This window comes from Plectropomus leopardus, chromosome 8, assembly GCF_008729295.1.
Source record: "Plectropomus leopardus isolate mb chromosome 8, YSFRI_Pleo_2.0, whole genome shotgun sequence".
Classification (NCBI taxonomy): Eukaryota; Metazoa; Chordata; class Actinopteri; order Perciformes; family Serranidae; genus Plectropomus; species Plectropomus leopardus.
Window position 1 is genome coordinate 35,288,667 of NC_056470.1, and position 18,000 is coordinate 35,306,666.

At 40.7% G+C, this 18,000-nt stretch overlaps 1 protein-coding gene across 1 annotated transcript in view; it reads right to left on the reverse strand.

The window, feature by feature from the left end:
• Window positions 1–1,356: 1,356 nt before the first annotated feature.
• Window positions 1,357–18,000, reverse strand: part of LOC121946638 (peptidase inhibitor 16-like) — a 19,231-nt gene continuing 2,587 nt past the window's right edge. The window contains exons 2-7 of the mRNA XM_042491306.1: window positions 6,974–7,124; window positions 5,343–5,410; window positions 5,119–5,228; window positions 3,362–3,453; window positions 1,794–2,155; window positions 1,357–1,763 (exon numbers count right to left, since the gene is read on the reverse strand). Coding sequence (XP_042347240.1) covers window positions 1,689–1,763; window positions 1,794–2,155; window positions 3,362–3,453; window positions 5,119–5,228; window positions 5,343–5,410; window positions 6,974–7,124 — 858 coding nt within the window. The 3' untranslated portion in view covers window positions 1,357–1,688. The remainder of the gene's footprint in view (window positions 1,764–1,793; window positions 2,156–3,361; window positions 3,454–5,118; window positions 5,229–5,342; window positions 5,411–6,973; window positions 7,125–18,000) is intronic.

An 18,000-nucleotide genomic window follows, 5' to 3' on the forward strand; every position in this document is an offset into this window, starting at 1 on the left:
CTCGGGACACAAACACACATTTTAAATGTCAAAAATCAACGGGACTCGTTTTAGCATCCTGCCTCTGTAAGCGAACACGTCTATGTTTTTAAAGCTCTGTGCCTTATGGGTTTCCGGATTTTATTTGTCGTGAAATAGCAGGTGAACTCACTTAGAGCTGCACACCTGAAGCTCCGACTGTTGCTCTCGCTGTGGAGAAACGCGTTTTGGGTGTTTGGGGAAACTCAGTCCTCTGAGGTTTAACCAGCAGGTGATCAAATCTAAACCGTTCAAAGCACGATGAGGGAGATGATTAGCCTAGCTTAGCACAATGACTGGAAACAAGGGGAAACTGCTAGCGTGGATCCAGAGCTCTGAATCAGGTCTGCTGCTGCTTAAATCCCGGAAACGTCCTTAAGTCTTACTAGAAACTTGCTAAAAGCTAGAAAACGTCCTAAAATCTTACAGGCTGCTAAATACCTGTGACTACTGCAGGATGATTTGACTCAGGTGTGAAAGCTGGATGTTATTTTTTGCAGTGTTAGGCCCGTTTCACACAGCGCGTCTGACAAACGCGCGTCACGCGTAAAAAATCGCTGAGCCATCGTTTCTCTAGCTGCTGCAGCTGACAGGAAGCTGAGTCGCGCCTGCTCAGGCCGAAATAAAAAACATCACACTTGGCGCGCTCCTTTAGGACGTTTTAAGGATTTTTATTTCGGCCTGAGATTTCTAGGATTTTATGACATTTTTAGGATTTTAGGATGTTTTTAGGATTTTAGGTTATTTCTGGGATTTTAGGGCAATTTTAGCATTTCAGGATGTTTCTGGGCCTTTAGGACGTTTTTAGGATTTTTGGACATTAGTGTCTTAGTGTCTCTGTCGGGGGTGTAGGGGATCCTCCACTGGTGCTTTTTTTTGATCAGCAAGCTCTATTTTGATGCTGTTTTATGCACGCTTATGGACACTAGAATTACATAAATAATTCCTATTGTAAATCCATTTTTTAATTTTTTTTAGTTGAAAAATGATTGGGGGGGTTGGTGGTGGGGAGGGGGAATTGGGGGGGGGTTTCCAGGACCCTATCAGGGGCCAGATTTGGCTCTTAGCTGTAAGTTGAGTATTACTGCTCTAAATACGGGAACTATTTTTAAAAATGTTGTTCACATCAGTCACTTCAACGCAAAAACGTGTGAAAACAGAAAAAAAAGCCGAAGGTGCGGACTCAGAGATAATTTAAAGCTGCTGCCTGACGTCATTTCAAAGTCACAGCGTGCTTCACCTCATTAACCCTTTAAGGCTGTAAATGTGTGTCCTTTATCTGAAAACATGAAGCAGATCTTGTCAGTGACCGGTTTTATTCTCTGGCCGTGATATTCAGGTTATGCACACGTTATGTGACCCAGATGTGGGTTGAGACGCCGTGCAGATGTTGAGAACGTGGCAGCTGTTTTTGATGAGTCTGAATCATTAATTGACCTATATTTCGCGGGGGGGGGGGGGGGGGGGGGGGTGTTACCACGGGGCCGGTTATCAAGGTGATGTGCAGTCAACGCAGGACGGTGAGGTGAGGTGTCTCCTCCTCGTCCTCCTCGTCCTCCTCACAGCCTCAGAGTGAGGACGGCAGTCAGACAGGCTAACAGGACGGGCGGGAGAGGACACTGAAGCAGCGCTGGCAGTCTGGTCTTTCTTGATCAGGAATATTTCTCGTGTTACGTCTCTCTCCCGCCCTTTCCCTCCATCTTATCTGTTGTTTCCTTTCTCTTCTCCTCCTCCTCCTCCTTCATCTTTTCCTCCACCACCACCACCACCACCACCTTCTCCTCCCGCTCCTCCCTCTCCTCCTTTGTCTCCTTCTCCTCTTTCTCCTCCATCTTTTCTTCAACCACATCCTCCTCTCCCTGTGCCGTTGGAGGGACCCCTGGAGGCTGGGTGTCCGGGGCAGGTGTGTCTGGAGGTTGGGTGTCCTCAGAGTCCTCTGCAGAGGAGGAGGACGAGGTGGTGGTCTCAGGCTGGACATAAGAGTCAGTAGTTGCAGGAGGAGGAGTAACCTTTTCCTCCTCTTCCTCCTCTTCAGGCTGGGGGGAGAGATCGGATATTGTTGGAAGAAGAACAACTCTTTCCTCCTCGTCTTCATCCTCCTCCTCCTCCTCTTCCTCCTCATCCACCGTGTCAGCAACTAAAAGACAGACAGAAATACATTTTTAAGGACATTCTCAGGTTGCCTCATGAGGACGATTGGACTTTAGGGCTGAAGATTATTTTCAAGTAATTCGATTTTAATCCACAAACTGTCAGGAAATTATTTCCAAAAATCACAACTTCTTCTTCGGTCCAAAACTCAAAGGTTTTCAGTTTACAGATAAAGAACAGCAGCACATCCTCACACTGGAGAAAGAAAATGGTTGCATGACTAAATAACAGCGATGTATATATGCATACGTCTGTGTTAGGTTTCATCTCTTACTTGGAAAAAGAGGTTGATTTTCGCCCTTTGTAGATTCAATGTGTGACAAAGCTCCTCAATTATTTATTGTTGCCCCTAATGTCCACAAAATCTTTGAAACTTCTCAAAATTCTAGAAACATCATAAAATCCTGAAAAACGTCCTGAAATCCTACATATTTCCCGAAACCTTAAAAAAGTGATAAAATCACAAAAAAAGTCCTAAAATCCCAGAAAGACCATAAAATCCTGAAAACGCCCTGAAAGCCTGGATATGTCCTTAAACCCTAGAAAAGTGCTAAAATCCTTGAAACGTCCTTAAATCCTGGAAACATCCTAAAATCCTAGAAACATGTATGGGGCCGTTTCGATTGGCCCTCCGGCCTCCTGTCATTTTGCAAAAGTGGCCCCCAATCAAAGCAAGTCGAGCGTCTCCGCACTAAAGCATAAAACCTGCAGGATTCTCCAGAATTTCACCTGTAAAGCTTCATCTGAGGACCAGCGTCTGGAGTTAAATTAATTAAGCGTCTGGAGTTAAATCCAGGAGTTTGTGATACTAAAATAACGTCAGTCATAAGTTAAAAGAGAGATTTATAACTGTGGTAAATGAGAGGACAGAGGAGCAAACAGAGGAGCAGACAGAGGAGCAGACAGAGGAGCAGACAGGAGCAGACAGGAGCAGACAGAGGAGCAGACAGGAGCAGACAAGAGCAGACAGAGGAGCAGATAGAGGAGCAGACAGAGGAGCAGATAGAGGAGCAGACAGAGGAGCAGACAGGAGCAGACAGAGGAGCAGACAGAGGAGCAGTCAGAGGAGCAGAAAGAGGCGCAGACAGGAGCAGACAGAGGAGGAGCCAACAGAGGAGGAGCAGACAGAGGAGCCGACAGAGGAGGAGCAGACAGAGGAGCCAACAGAGGAGTAAAGAAGAGGCTGTCGTACCGCAGAGGTTGTTTTCACATTCCTGCAGGTTTTCGGGACACTGGGAGCACCAGTCACCTTCTACGTACGGCCTCTCGCCTTCGTAGTTCCCTCTGAGGACAAACGTCAGACACACACACCGTTAGATTTAAAATGACTTAAACAGAATAAGTAGTTTCCAATTAATTTTCTAATTAATCAACTCATTGATTCAGCTGTACTTGTATGTTTTTATATTTTTGGTTTCTGTGAAAAAAAATCTTAATTTGTAAAGGAGTTATCTAATAATAATAGTGGAGTAAAAAGTAGAATATTTGGCTCTGAGGTGTAGTAGAGTAAAAGTGGAAAGTTGCATGAGATTAAAATACTCAAGTAAAAGTAACCTCAGATTTGTACTTCAGTACAGTACTTGAGTAAATGTACTTAATTACAGTTCAGCTCTTGTCAGCAGAGGGACGATCAGTACTTGACATCAGAGTAGGGGTCGAGTATAATAGTATCCCTTTAATTATCATTTAAATCATTATAGTTCCTCTAAAACATTTTTTGATTAAATTATATTTAATCAAATTTATTTTTAAATGTTCCTCAAATATATTTTTTCATCTGCTGGACAACAATTTGTGGCCTGTGAAGACAAGATATTTTTCTCTTATCTTGGTGCTGTGAACCGTTGGTGAAATCTCTCTCAGCTCAGAGAAAAATCTAAAATCAGAAGTCAAATCCTGGATATGAGCAAAAATCAGAGAACATTTGTTGCATAAAGTTTGTTGCACGAGGCCATCGTTATAATCTACTTCAGTTTAACGAATTGAGCTTTTCATTAAACATACTGCACAAAGTCTGAAATAAAAGTACTTCATGTGCATACAACTGCACACAGAGACGATGTGTAGTATTTCTGCCCACAGGGGGGAGCTGTTGTTCCAGCACTGCTGCAGTAATACTGATACTGTTAGATACTGTTAGATTAAGTAATGCTGGCACATATGAAGTGCTATTAGCAATAATACTACACTAATACCGGTAATACTAGCCCTAGCAGCAGTTCTAGTAGTTGTGGTAATAGAGGAAGTAGTGACAGTAGTAATAGTAGTAGTGATGGTAGTAAAAGTCTAGTGTTACACTAGTTGATTGGCAGTGAAAAAATATAGTTATATAACAGTAGTAGTAGCAGTACTTCAGTTCATAATAGTAGAAGGAATGCCAGTAATAGTAGCAGCAAAACTTGTAGTATTGTATAAGTTGCAGTTGTAGTTGTTGTAGTGATAGTAGCAGTAGTAGTAATGGTACTGTAGTGATAGTAGAATAAGTTGCAGTAGTAATATTGCTGTAATGTTGAAGTAATAGTAGGAGAAGTAGTAATGGTACTGTAGAAGTAGAAGTATTAGTAGTAATAATGGTACTGTAGTAGCAGTAATAATAGTAGTGCTGTAGAAATGAAAGTTATGGCAGTAGTAGTAGTATCAATAGTAGTAATGGTACTGTAGTGGTAGTAGAATAAGTTGCAGTAGTAGTATTACTGTAATGTTAAAGTAATAGTAGGAGAAGTAGTAATGATACTGTAGAAGTAGTAATATTAGTAGTAATAATTGTACTGTAGTAGCAGTAATTATAGTAGTGCTGTAGTAATGTAAGTTATTGCAGTAGTAGTAGTATCAGTAGTCGTAATGCCACTGTAGTGGTAGAATAAGTTGTGGAATTAGTGCTATTACTGCAGTAGTATAACTTGTGGCAGTAGTAATGGTACTGTGGTAGTGTAGTACTGTAGTACTGACGCAGGGTAGTAGTTGCAGACGAGGTAGGAGACTCTCTCCCAGCCCAAACCCTTCATGTCGTTACAGAGATGGAAGGCACAGCCGACTCTGTGTGTGTCTGCCCACACCATCTGAAACACACACACACACACACACACACAGTTCAGAGGGAGTCCACAGACACAGACGTGTGTGTGTATTAGTGCGTGTGTGTGTGTGTGTGTGTGTGTGTGTGTGTATCTGACCTGTGTGTAGTGTCCACACATCTTGTCTTCTTCACAGCTGTTGTTTTGGAAGTTGTAGTCCAGATGTTCTGCAGGAATCAATAACTTTCATCAGTACATCATATATCCTGTAACTGTAATCAGAGTAAACCACGTCAGACTGGACGTATTTAAATGGTGTTCAGGTGTATTTTCCTCACGTTATATGTACAAATGAGCACAGCGGCTTTAAGCACTGATTCACTGATCAATACGTTTAATTATCTTTTATCGTTTTATCTTCTATCTTATATTTATTGTCTCATTATCTTTTATAAATGAACTTTGAGGCCACTTTATAGGCAGAGTAGTCAAAAACAAATACCTCTTTTTCTCATTATCAAAATGTCTTGAATGTCATCCAGCAGTTTCAGCATCGTGATCGTCCCACTAAAGTTTTGTTTGCATCACCTGATGAATCTAAAGCTGCGTTCACAGCAACAACAGCGTGACCAGCAGCTGCAAAAAGACAAGCGGCCAATCGCAGCATCCCCGTACAGGTTTCCAGGATTTTAGGATGTTTCCAGGATGTTGTTTTAAGTTTCTAAGATTTCTGTGATTTCAGGACGTTTGCAGGATTTTCTCAGATTTTGGGGTGTTTCAAAGATTTTTGGACATTTCTCAGAATTTATTATGTTTTTAGGATTTTTTGACGGTTATAAGACTCTAGGACATTACTGTGATTTTGAGAATTTTAGGATGTTTCTATGATTGTATTTCTTTCTGTTTTTTTTTTTTTTTTTTAAGTTTCTGAGATTTAAGGACATTCATGGGAATGTTGGGCATTTCTAGGATTTTAGGATGTTTCTAAGATTGTTGGAGTTTTCATGGTGTTTAAGATTTTAGTAAATTTCTAGGACTTAAGGGTGTTTCAAAGATTTTGGGACTTTTTTCAGATTTTAGAATGTTTTTAGGATTTTAACATATTTCTAGGACTTTAGGATGTTCCTTGGATTGTAGACTTATCTCAGATATTAGGATGTTTTTAAGATTTTAGTACATTTCTAGAATTTTAGGACACTTCCAAGAATTTAGGATGTTTAATGGGTTTTAGGATATTTCTAGGATTTTAGGACATTTCTGGGATTTTAGGACATTTCTGGGATTTTAGGACATTTCTGGGATTTTAGGATTTTCTCAGATTTTTAGACATTTCTAAGATTTCACTTGAGAATTCGGCCAGACAGAACTTGTTGCGTCCACATGTCGCCAGAACGGCTTGAGATTAAAATGTTGCCGCTAACGACATAATTTAAAGGCGCCTGTAAGTGGGAGGGGCGTCGGATCGATCCAACAAACCCCGGCCTTTGGTGTGGCTGTCCAGAGTTGCTGTCTGAATGTGTTTTTTTCTACGTCTTTCCGTGTGCCTCTTTTATTTAAACCGAAACATCCGTGCCAGCGTGTGTTTGTTGGCGTCCTGTTGTTGGTCGCCATTTGCTTTTGTTGCCTAAACATAACAACGTGCAGCGTCTCCCACCGTGTGCTTGTGTTGGCGTCACGGCGCAGGCACTGAAGGTTTCCTCGAGTGTAATATGTAGCGGGGTGACCACTGACTAAGTAGTGATTTTTTTCCAAACCGGGATGAGAACGTGACGAACAGATCCTGCACTCACCCAGAAACCATTTCTCCAGGGCCTCTCGCAGGTCCAGGGACCCGGTGCCGGCGAACAGATTCTCTCCGGTATCCTCCAGTTCTGGATTGTGGCTCCAGGTGCATTTAGCTGCGTAGCCCTCCGCGATCACCTTCAGGCCCGGGTCCCATCTCTGCAGAGAACAGTGGAAGTTACAGGGAGCAGATTTTGATTGGAAATTTCAAAAATAGATCCCAAAATTGACACTCTGGTGTAAACTGAACAACCTTAAGATATCCCAAACAACTTTTTTTTAAATTAGAGGATGCAGCTCATTTGTGTTGTGAAAGTTCAGCAGAAATGTAAAATGTGCCAAACCCCGACAGTTCCTAACTGCAGTGTTTATTTTCTCCGATTAGGGAGTTCAAAATCTTCCGTTCCAACTTCTAATCAAAGGCAGCATTTCCAGTTTTCCTGTGAGTTTCAGCTGATTAACGGGAATGAAAACCATAAATCTTAAACGGCCTCAAAGAAACGTTTTCCATCATGTTTATGATTCGTTTTGTGAAAACAAGACACACAAACATGAACACAGAGAAACACACGGATCCTTTATCCGTATGAAACACGAAAACATGTAACCGAATGAAGCTTTTCGTGTTCATGCAGGAAGTTACTGAACTGAAATCATTCTCTGTGAGCTCGGTTTTTAGTCCCTCTCTATTTTCTGTTTCCCTCTTAAACCTGCTTTTAATTAGCGTGCTGATTTTATCGTGCAACCGTTTTTGATTTATTACGTTTTTAGGCCTCAAAATGTCTCTGAATTTCTCCTCGGGGAACACACCACACAAATACTGTAAGTTTTTTTTGTTCCCGCAATATTATTATTATAAACAGGTTTAATGTCTCTATATAAAGGGTTTGCACGGTCTTGAAACGCCTGGAAACGTCATGGAATCGGCAAATGGATTTTTTTTAGGATTTTAAAAGTTTTGGAAAACTTAATATGCCCTAAAAGTTTTGAAAAAATTATGATTTGTTCCAAATGATGTGGTAAAAAACAGAAAATCCATTAACTATAATCATGATTTCTGTTTTTACAGTTTCTGTCTGTGATAAATTGTGTCATTCTGGAGCCTACAATCTTTTAAAGACGAAAACAAACTGCCTAAATGTTTTCTTAAAAAAAAAAAATTGCCACAAATTTTTGAAGAAAAGGGGGGGAAAATGCCTTTTTTTAAACTAAGAAAGGAAAAAGGAAAAATAACTGAAATAATTAAAAGAAAAAAGTTTGTGGTGGGGGGGTGACAAAATGTTTTTGTAAAAATTGAAAAACATTTTTAAAGAAAAAAAAGGCCAGCATTTTTTAAATACTGCAATTTAAAGTTTAAAAAAATGAAAAATATAAGTCCCTCTCCGGTGCTTAAAAGAGTACATGCAGTCCCCTTTTTGCCTCCCGTCTCATAAATAACGAATATTTCCTTAGTTATATTTTAACATTCATTTCTAATCCTGTTCAGAATTATTATTATTTTTTAGATATTATATTATATTATATTATCAGAGAATGTATGGTCTTTAAAATTTGCCTCAAAGTCCTGGAAAAGTCCTGGAAATGTATTGGTGAAATGTGCAGGAACCCTGTATGAAATAAAATCATCACAGATTTCTGGCGCTGAGTTTTCAGCACGTGACGTTAATCTGACAGTGTCGAAAACTGAGATGACATTTAAAATCATATCAAAGAAATGTGCAGAAGAAACACAGGAAAAAGGAAAGTAAAGAAAGATTTGGATTTATAAACAGCACATTGTGTGTGAGCGAGACTCGCGTCACGCTCTCACAGCTGAGGGAGGAACTCCTCGCCGACGTTCGAAGGAGAAAAAGTCTTTTGTCTTGTTTCATTCTCAGACAGATAAAACCAGGATCTGTAACTGTAACGCAGCGTGACGATGACTCATATCCCACTGATCCCTGACCTCTGACCTCTGACCTCTGACCCCGGCACCACTCTGAGGTATTTAACTATAGATCCATGGTTTATGATAGATCCGTGGTTTATAATAGATCCGTGGTTTATAATAGATCCGTGGTTTATAATAGGTCGTGGTTTATAATAGATCGTGGTTTATAATAGATCGTGGTTTATAATAGATAGGTCGTGGTTTATAATAGATCGTGGTTTATAATAGATCGTGGTTTATAATAGGTCGTGGTTTCTAATAGATCCGTGGTTTATAATAGGTCGTGGTTTATATAGATCCGTGGTTTAGATCGTGGTTTCTAATAGATCCGTGGTTTATAATAGATCGTGGTTTATAATAGATCGTGGTTTATAATAGATCGTGGTTTCTAATAGATCGTGGTTTATAATAGGTCGTGGTTTATAATAGATCATGGTTTATAATAGATCGTGGTTTATAATAGATCGTGGTTTATAATAGATCGTGGTTTATAATAGATCATGGTTTATAATAGATCGTGGTTTATAATAGATCGTGGTTTATAATAGGTCGTGGTTTATAATAGATCGTGGTTTATAATAGATCGTGGTTTATAATAGATCGTGGTTTATAATAGGATCGTGGTTTATAATAGATCGTGGTTTATAATAGGTCGTGGTTTATAATAGATCGTGGTTTATAATAGATCGTGGTTTATAATAGATCGTGGTTTATAATAGATCGTGGTTTATAATAGATCGTGGTTTATAATAGATCGTGGTTTATGATAGATCCGTGGTTTATGATAGATCGTGGTTTATGATAGATCATGGTTTATAGTAGATCATGGTTTATAGTAGATCGTGGTTTATAATAGATCGTGGTTTATGATAGATCATTGTTTATAATAGATCATGGTTTATAGTAGATCATGGTATATAGATAGATCGTGGTTTATAGATAGATCATGGTTTATAGTAGATCATGGTTTATAGTAGATCGTGGTTTATAATAGATCATGGTTTATAATAGATCGTGGTTTATAATAGATCGTGGTTTATGATAGATCATGGTTTATAATAGATCGTGGTTTATAATAGATCGTGGTTTATAGTAGATCGTGTTTATAATAGATATGGTTTTATAGATCATGGTTTATAATAGATCGTGGTTTATGATAGATCATGTTTAGATAGATCGTGGTTTATGATAGATCGTGGTTTATAATAGATCCGTGGTAATTACTTCCTGTCATGCAGGATGGTTTAAGTTCCTCCTCAGACACAGATGTGCTGAAAGGCAGATCATGACTCAGCTGCAGCGATCTGCAGATCTTTATTCCATAAAAACAGATTTGATCTCTGATAGACGGAGCCACCAAACATTTTTAAACCCCCGTGTCTTGTTTCGGCTATGAAGAGGAGCAGTTAAAAAAGACCTGATTCCTGTCCGGCTTTAAAATCCACATTCGTGCACAAAGTGAAATTCATTTTCCAAAATGTGGCTGCAGGAGACTGAAATTTATGTGTTGATGCATGTGTCCTAAATGTAGTCCAGATTGTGTATTTGAGTGTAATCAGTGAATTTGCAGCTCAGCTCCTACAATAAGTCTAAAATACACTGTGGAAACTAAATAGTTACATTCAGACTGTTCAGGTCCAAAAATGCTCCATTGAAACCCATTCAAACTGACATTTTTGATCCCACAGCCATCAGAGCAGAAAAACAGGACTTGTATTATTTCTGGGTGTCATTCTGGGCTTTTGACTCTGAATTTGTCATTTTGACTATTTTCCACCTGATGAGGTCATTTTGACCATATTTGGCATATGGAGGAAATACATGCTATTTCCACTAGGTGACCTGTCACAGTCAATGTAGCTGCTGATCACTGACATATCCCAGACTGTCAGCAGCTACACTCACACACTGACAGATCCCAGACTGTCAGCAGCTACACTCACACACTGACATATCCCAGACTGTCAGCAGCTACACTCACACACTGACATATCCCAGACTGTAATAATATATACTTATTATGTGGTAGATTAGTAATAATTCATTTTCTGTGTTGTTGTTTCATCTAAAAACATAGTGGCATCATGACAAAAAACCTGGCATTTAAAGGGTTACAATTCTGAAATGTATTGAATATTTGATATTTATGAATAGGACTGATGTTGGTTAAAAAAAAAACTAAAATGTAGAAAATCATGGGGCTCTGGTGGCTCAGTGGATCGAGCGGTGACCCATGTACAGAGGCTGTGTCCACGCCGCAGCAGCCGGGGGTTTGAATCCGGCCTCGGCCCTTTGCTGCCTTTTAATTTTTTTAATTTTTAAAAAAATTAAAAATGATTAATGCATGATATCTTTTGAAGTCTGATTTCTAAAAAGACATTTTATGTGCAGAGCGGTACGAGCATGTGTGATATTAAAGCGACCCTAAAGGGTTAAACATGAAACTTTATATTTGTGTGTTTAAAGATTTACATTAAAGAGGAACAATAATAAAAATACAGATTAACGCCAGATTTGTTCTTTAAGAACAGATCGACGTCTGAAACTTCAGACAGTTGTTTCGATCTTGTGGTTTGAGTTGCTGTTGCTAAGAGCGTTCAGTGTGTGTGTGCATGGGTGTGTGAGAGTGTGTGAGAGTGAGTGTGTGTGAGTGTGTGTGTGTGTGTGTGTGTGTGTTTATTTGTCCAGTGATGATACACAACACAAACAATAGTCAGGGGTCTCCTTCACATTCCTGTCTCTCTCCAGGCTCTCTCAACATCTGCTCTGTGTTACAGCTCTCAGGCCATGTGCACAGTCTGCAGTAACACACACACACACACACACACACACACACACTTCATCCGCTCTGTGAACAGCTGAGTTTTATTTTTTGTCTGAACAGAAACTCATTGATTAGAGTTTCATTAAAGATGTGTCTGTTTTCTTTAGATTTCAGCTCTTTGCAAAGCAAAACATACATCCAGGAGTTTGTCCCCCCACACACACACACACACACACACACACACACACACACACACTCACACACACACACACACACGCACACACACATACACACACACACTCACACACCACACACATACACATCACACTCACACACACACACTCACACACACACACTCACACACTCACACACACACATACACACTCACACTCACACACACACACACACTCACAACACTGCACTCAGGAAGTACACACTAAAATGTGACGTTACCGCAGAAAAACATTTGAAATGTTCACACATGAACATTCAGTGTCTGATTTATATTTACTCAAGTATAGAACTGTAGGACAAGTGTGAGGTACTTGGACATCTTAGGACGTTTATAGAATTTCAGGACATTTCTAGGATTTCTGGACGTTTCTTGGATTTTGGGATGTTTCTAGGATTTCTGTACGTTTCTATGATTTTCGGACATTTCTTGGATTTTGAGATGTTTCTCGTACTTTAGGACATTATGTCTTATCTGTGTCCTCTGTCGGCATTGTGGGAGATCCTCCTCTGGCTCTTTTTTTGATGAACAAGCTCTATTAAAAATATAAAATATATACAAAATATATCCTTCCCGTCGATTTCGTCTTGAAATGATTGAAAAATAGTTTCCTTGTGTCCATGAATACAAATATTCATTGTTGTTATGTTATTTATTTGCGGCTGGTTTTTATCTGATTTTTCGTCGTCAGTTTGAACTCTGAGCTCCGTTTGTTTATCTGTAAACTTTACTTTAATGTCCTGTTGTCATTTGTTGTCATTTGTTGTCATTTGTTGTTATTTGTTGTCATTTGTTGTCATTTGTTGTTATTTGTTGTCATTTGTTGTCATTTGTTGTCATTTGTTGTTATTTGTTTAATTTAACATGTTTATTTGCATCATTTTGTTTGTGTTTTTGGTTTTTTTTTGTAGATTTATTTCAGTTTCTTTGTTCAAACTTTAATTTCAGGACGTTTCTCCTCCAAACGCTGTTACTGGTTTCCAGTGTTCAGTACCAGTCAAACCAGTACAGCTGGTGAAATATTCAAACAGCACCACAGTGTCTGCTGCTGCGGGGGGGGGGGGGCTAAATCCTCTCTCTGCTGGACTGGTTTTAATGGTTTTACTGGTTTTGATTCAAGCTCTGAGGCTGTTTGTTTTAATCTGAATCACAACAGGAGGGTTTAAGAAACCAGTTCCAGACTGGAGTCTTGTCTGAACTGGTTATACTGGTTTCTTTACATTCTCCTTGTTTTAGTCTGAACTGGTCATTACTGGTTTCTTACATTTACGTTCTCCTTGTTTAGTCCCTTGTTTAGTCTGAACTGGGCATACTGGTTTCTTACGTTCTTGTTTAGTCTGAACTGGTCACAATATTCTCTCAGTATCAGTCTGAAATCAAACTGGTCGTACTGGTTTCTGAGCCGTTTATTGGTTTGATTGCAGTTGTGTCTGAGCTGGTCAGACTGGTCCGTCTGCTGGTCTCAGTCCAGTCCTAGTTACATTCAGACTTTATTTTCTGCCAACAAAAACAGAAATCTGTCCTCCAAAATTTCAACACGCTGACCTCCCTCCTCTCCCACTCCTGTCCTCCTCATATCACTCGTTTTTTCCCAGTTTCACAACTCCTCTCATTCTCATTTCATCCTTTTCTTTTGACCTCACCTCCATCTTTCTTCAGTCTGTCTCCTCGCAGCTGTCCTTCTCTCATCACCTCCTCTCTTTCCTTCCTTCTTTTTCCTTCACTCCTCCTTTCATCTGTCCTCCTGTTCTATCCCTTTTTTCTCTCCAACCCAGCTGAACAGCAAAAAGAAACACATCAGTATGGAAATGTCCCAGTGGGGCTTCCATACCATACTCTCCTGATACACACACACACACACACACACACACACACACACACACACACACACACACACACACACACACACACACACACTCACACACACTCACACTCACATTCCTCCTCCTCATTCATCCTCTAATTTTAATTTCTCTCTCTCTCTCTGTCCAAACATCGCGCTCTCTTCGCCGTCTCTTTCTCAACAGTCTCTCTCGTCTGTTGCTCAACTCCGAGCACCGACTCCCTCCCTGTCTTTCGTCCCGGGATGATTTCCCCGCTGCGCCCCCCCTCTGACACTGATGTTAATAACTGGAGGGAAACACCCGTCTGTTCCTGGAACACAGGCTGCAGTTTACGCAGCATTTCTGACGCTTTGCATCGTGGTCGTCCTGCAAAAAGTGATCTGCTAACCTGGACGAAGACGCTTTCTGTTACTGCTGCAGCGCTGAGAACTAATAAAGGTTTTGAATAGAGGCTCCAGACCCTCAGAGGGAGGTTATTGAAATGGATCGCTGCCAGTTGTTGTATCCAGCGGCGTGCAGTGTTTTTCAGCCTGAGGGAGTTTTGTTTCTCAAAGTGAGGAAGAATAATAAGAAATGAAATCTCTAGGAGGAGTTTGAAAAAGTATGACCCCGGAAATGGCCGAAAATGGACCAAAGGTGTTTTTGTACGTCTTGGGTTGTTACATGTGCTTTCCAATTTTTGAACATGTAGGTGAAACCAGCTGAGAGGGTTTCTTTGTTGAAGTTTGCAGATTTCCTTTTACACGTTTCTAGGATTTTAGGATATTTCTGGGAGTTAAGCACATTTATAGAATCTAAGGACTTTTCTGGGATTTGAGGATTTTTTTAGGAATTTAGGACATTTCTAGGATTTAAGAGCATTTCAAGGATTTTGGCCCATTTCTAGGATTTTAAGGACATTTCTCAGATTTTAGCACATTTCTACAGTTTAAGGTCATTTCTAGGTTTTTGGGACGTTTCTCAGATTTAAGAATGTTTTAAGGATTTTAACAAATTTCTTGGATTTTAGAACTTTTCCGTGTTTTTCAGACCTTTTCAGGATTTTAGCACATTTACAGGATTTTAGGACACTTCTAGGATTTTGTGACCTTTCTCAGATTTGAGGATGTTTTTAGGACTTTATGACATTTATAGGATTTTAGTACATCAGGGACTTATCTAGGACCTCTGCTGTTTTATTCACTCTGACACCTCATGGAGACTAAAAGTACAGAAACAATTCCCGGTGTGAATGAGTTTACTTTCATTGCGAATGCTAAAATGTTTGGGGGGCAGATTTGTCCTGCAGGTGGGTAGTTGAACCTCACTGCTCTACTTTCTTCAGTCCTATCTAGCAACGATATTTAGGTCCAAACTTCATAAAAGTCTGAATAAAATCATGCCGGTTGAACACTGAGAGACAGTTGAGACCTTCGGTCTTGAAATGAGATCCACAGTTCTTTTCGTTCTGAGCTCGTCGTCTATAAAAGCACATCAGTCATCATCACCCGTCCATAAAGAGTTAAAGCCGCAGCAGCTTCTCTCTGGTCCACCGCCCAAACCAAAACAACCCGCCGGCTCCAACCTGCCCGAGCACAGATTTAATCTGACCTTCAGTTCACCTGAACATTCACAAACTGTTCTGCAGTCAGGAGCAGTCGTGACAAACGGAAACTTTGAAAAGTGTCCGTAATATTCCTGAAAGACGGAGAGTCAGCGAGTGACAGCAGCAGTCGTCCAGAGTGAAATATGGCGGTAATAATACCGTCACGTCTATGTAATGAATCAGTGTCATTTTTTAATGTTCCCCGGATGATGTCTCATGACAGAAAACCTCAGACTAACGTCAGCTTCAGCTACATTTAAGACCAGCCGTCATTTTAGTGTGTTGGCATGGTGACATGGTAACACATAAACATAACTAAACACTGAGCATGCTAACTAACACACAAGACGCTTTACACTAAACTTTAAAATACGATGGCTAATATCCTAAATGCTTCAGAATGTCAGTGTATTATGGGATAGATGTTAGTAGCAGATACTGTGGCATGTTGAAGGAGCTGTGTGCAACATCCAGAACATATCTACCATTCAGTTTTCCCAACATGTTCTCATCCCGAATCGTCACGTTGCCACTTTGTAGTGGACATCGGCGTCTGATGTTGACGCACTCGGATGCCTCTACCATGATGTCAACACAAGCACGTGTTGGGATGACGCTGCACGTGGTCATGTGCAAGACTCCTGCATGAAAGTCCCGGTTTGTTGGGTCCGTCCACCGCCGCTCCTGCTCGCCCTGCAGAGACTTTTCTTCTCCTTTTATCACGTCGTTACCGGCAGCATTTCAACCTGACGCCATGCAGCGAGGTATCCTGTGGACGCAACAGGTTCCATCCCCCCACGTTTTAAACGGACACTGTCCGTCCGCATATCGTGTTGCCACGGCGTCCAGCTGTTAGGTGGCATTTAATAACACCACGAAAGGTTCTGTCCTTCCGTGTTCTGCGTTGTTTAATGCGAACGTTGGTGAATCATACAGAGGCAAACAGTGGCTTTTGGCAGAAGGATCTTGCACCGAAATCACTGCATTTTAGGGTATTTTGCGTGTGGACGTGCCTGGTGCTGTCTGGTCGCCCGCCAGCGTTTAATGACAACTTCACGGGTTCTGTCCGAGCGCGTTCTCATCTGAGGCCATTCAGCTGCGTTACGGTTGGACACAGAAGGTGGTTTTTTGGCGTCACGTTCGTAGGCCGAAAGAATTAACAGAGTGATGCTATCTTTTTTTTCTCACAGTTTTCAGGTCATTTTTTGTCATCTTTTACTGTTTATTTTTTTCTTCTTTTTTTTTCTTCTTTTTTTTCCAATTTGCACAACATTTCATACCAAACTACTATGCCTTTTTCCCATGATTTTTAAGGAAATTCAACCAATTTGCTCACGTTTCAGAGGTTTAAATGCTTGTGACAGGCATCTGAACTCAGCACAAGAAAACTGATGTTGGTCCAGGTTTCAAAGGGTTAAACATCAACAACTAAAAGTTTTCTCGTCAGCAGCATGTGATGTATATTCAGGACTAAAGTGTCCACAAAGGGCAGCGGACTAATGAAGAAACTTAAGACGTAGCTAAAGTGGTTTCATCAGCAAAGAGGACACGAAAACATGAATACAAACAAAGATAATTAGAACAAGACCGAGCGAGACGAACGCCAGCAAACAGCTCCAGAGCCGCCACGAGCTGTGCAGCCGGCCCAAAACAGACACGGGAGAGAACCGAGAGAAAAGTCAGGGGAGGAAGACAAAATGAGTGTCAGACATTTTTATTCCTATGTGCTTCCTCTTTCCTCGTCTCCTTCCCTCTTCCACTTTCCTTTTTTATCTACCTGCTTCTTCCTCTTTTTCCGCCTCATTTGATCTGGACCTCGTGCTGCCGTCATGAGCCTCAGGAGCTTTTAGACAAAACTGTCTTTACTTTTTAGCGTGCTGTTGATGGACGCTGCTGTCCCACAATACAATGCACAACAGCAGAGGAGGAGCGGCTCACAGCTGGAGACGATTAGAATAAACTGTGGACATCGGAGACGTCCCCGACAACGTCAGAAAAAAGTCAATTACATATTTATCACGTCTTTGCAGAAACATCTCCGTTTGTCTTTGTTGAGTTTTCGTGTTCAGAGGAAGCTGAACACAACGCAACATTTCATGCAAGAACTTTTGCTGTGTAACAGCTTCTTCATGATTGATTGCGCCCACAGTTTGGTGAAACTTGCGAAGCTGTAGCCTGCACTCGCCGACAGAGCCGACGGCGTAAAAACACATTTTCACGATAAACTTTTATAAATACATCTTCATCTTTTAAAGGGGCAGTTCACCCAAAAACATTTGTTTTCTCTCCCTGCAGACAGTTTGGACCTCAGATCATCCTCATGATCCGTCCTGCTGCAGAATTCGATTAGTGGAAGTCAACAGCAGCGTCTGTTTGCAGGTACAATGACGCGAGTGTGTGTGTGTGTGTGTGTGTGTGTGTGTGTGTGTGTGTGTGTATGTGTGTGTGTGTGTGCAGATTACTCAGCATGAAGCTCGCTGTCAACAGTTTCATAGAAAACTTTTGGTATTTAATTAAAAGTTTGACACTCTGACCGCAGTTTACGAGCAGTACACTCTGAGAAATCAAAGTCCCAGAAGGGTTCATCCTGAAGGGCTGAGGTTCTAGGCAGAACCATTTGGTTCTGAATAATCCTTTTTTAAAGAAAGGGTTCTTTATAGGATCTAAATCCATGGTCAAT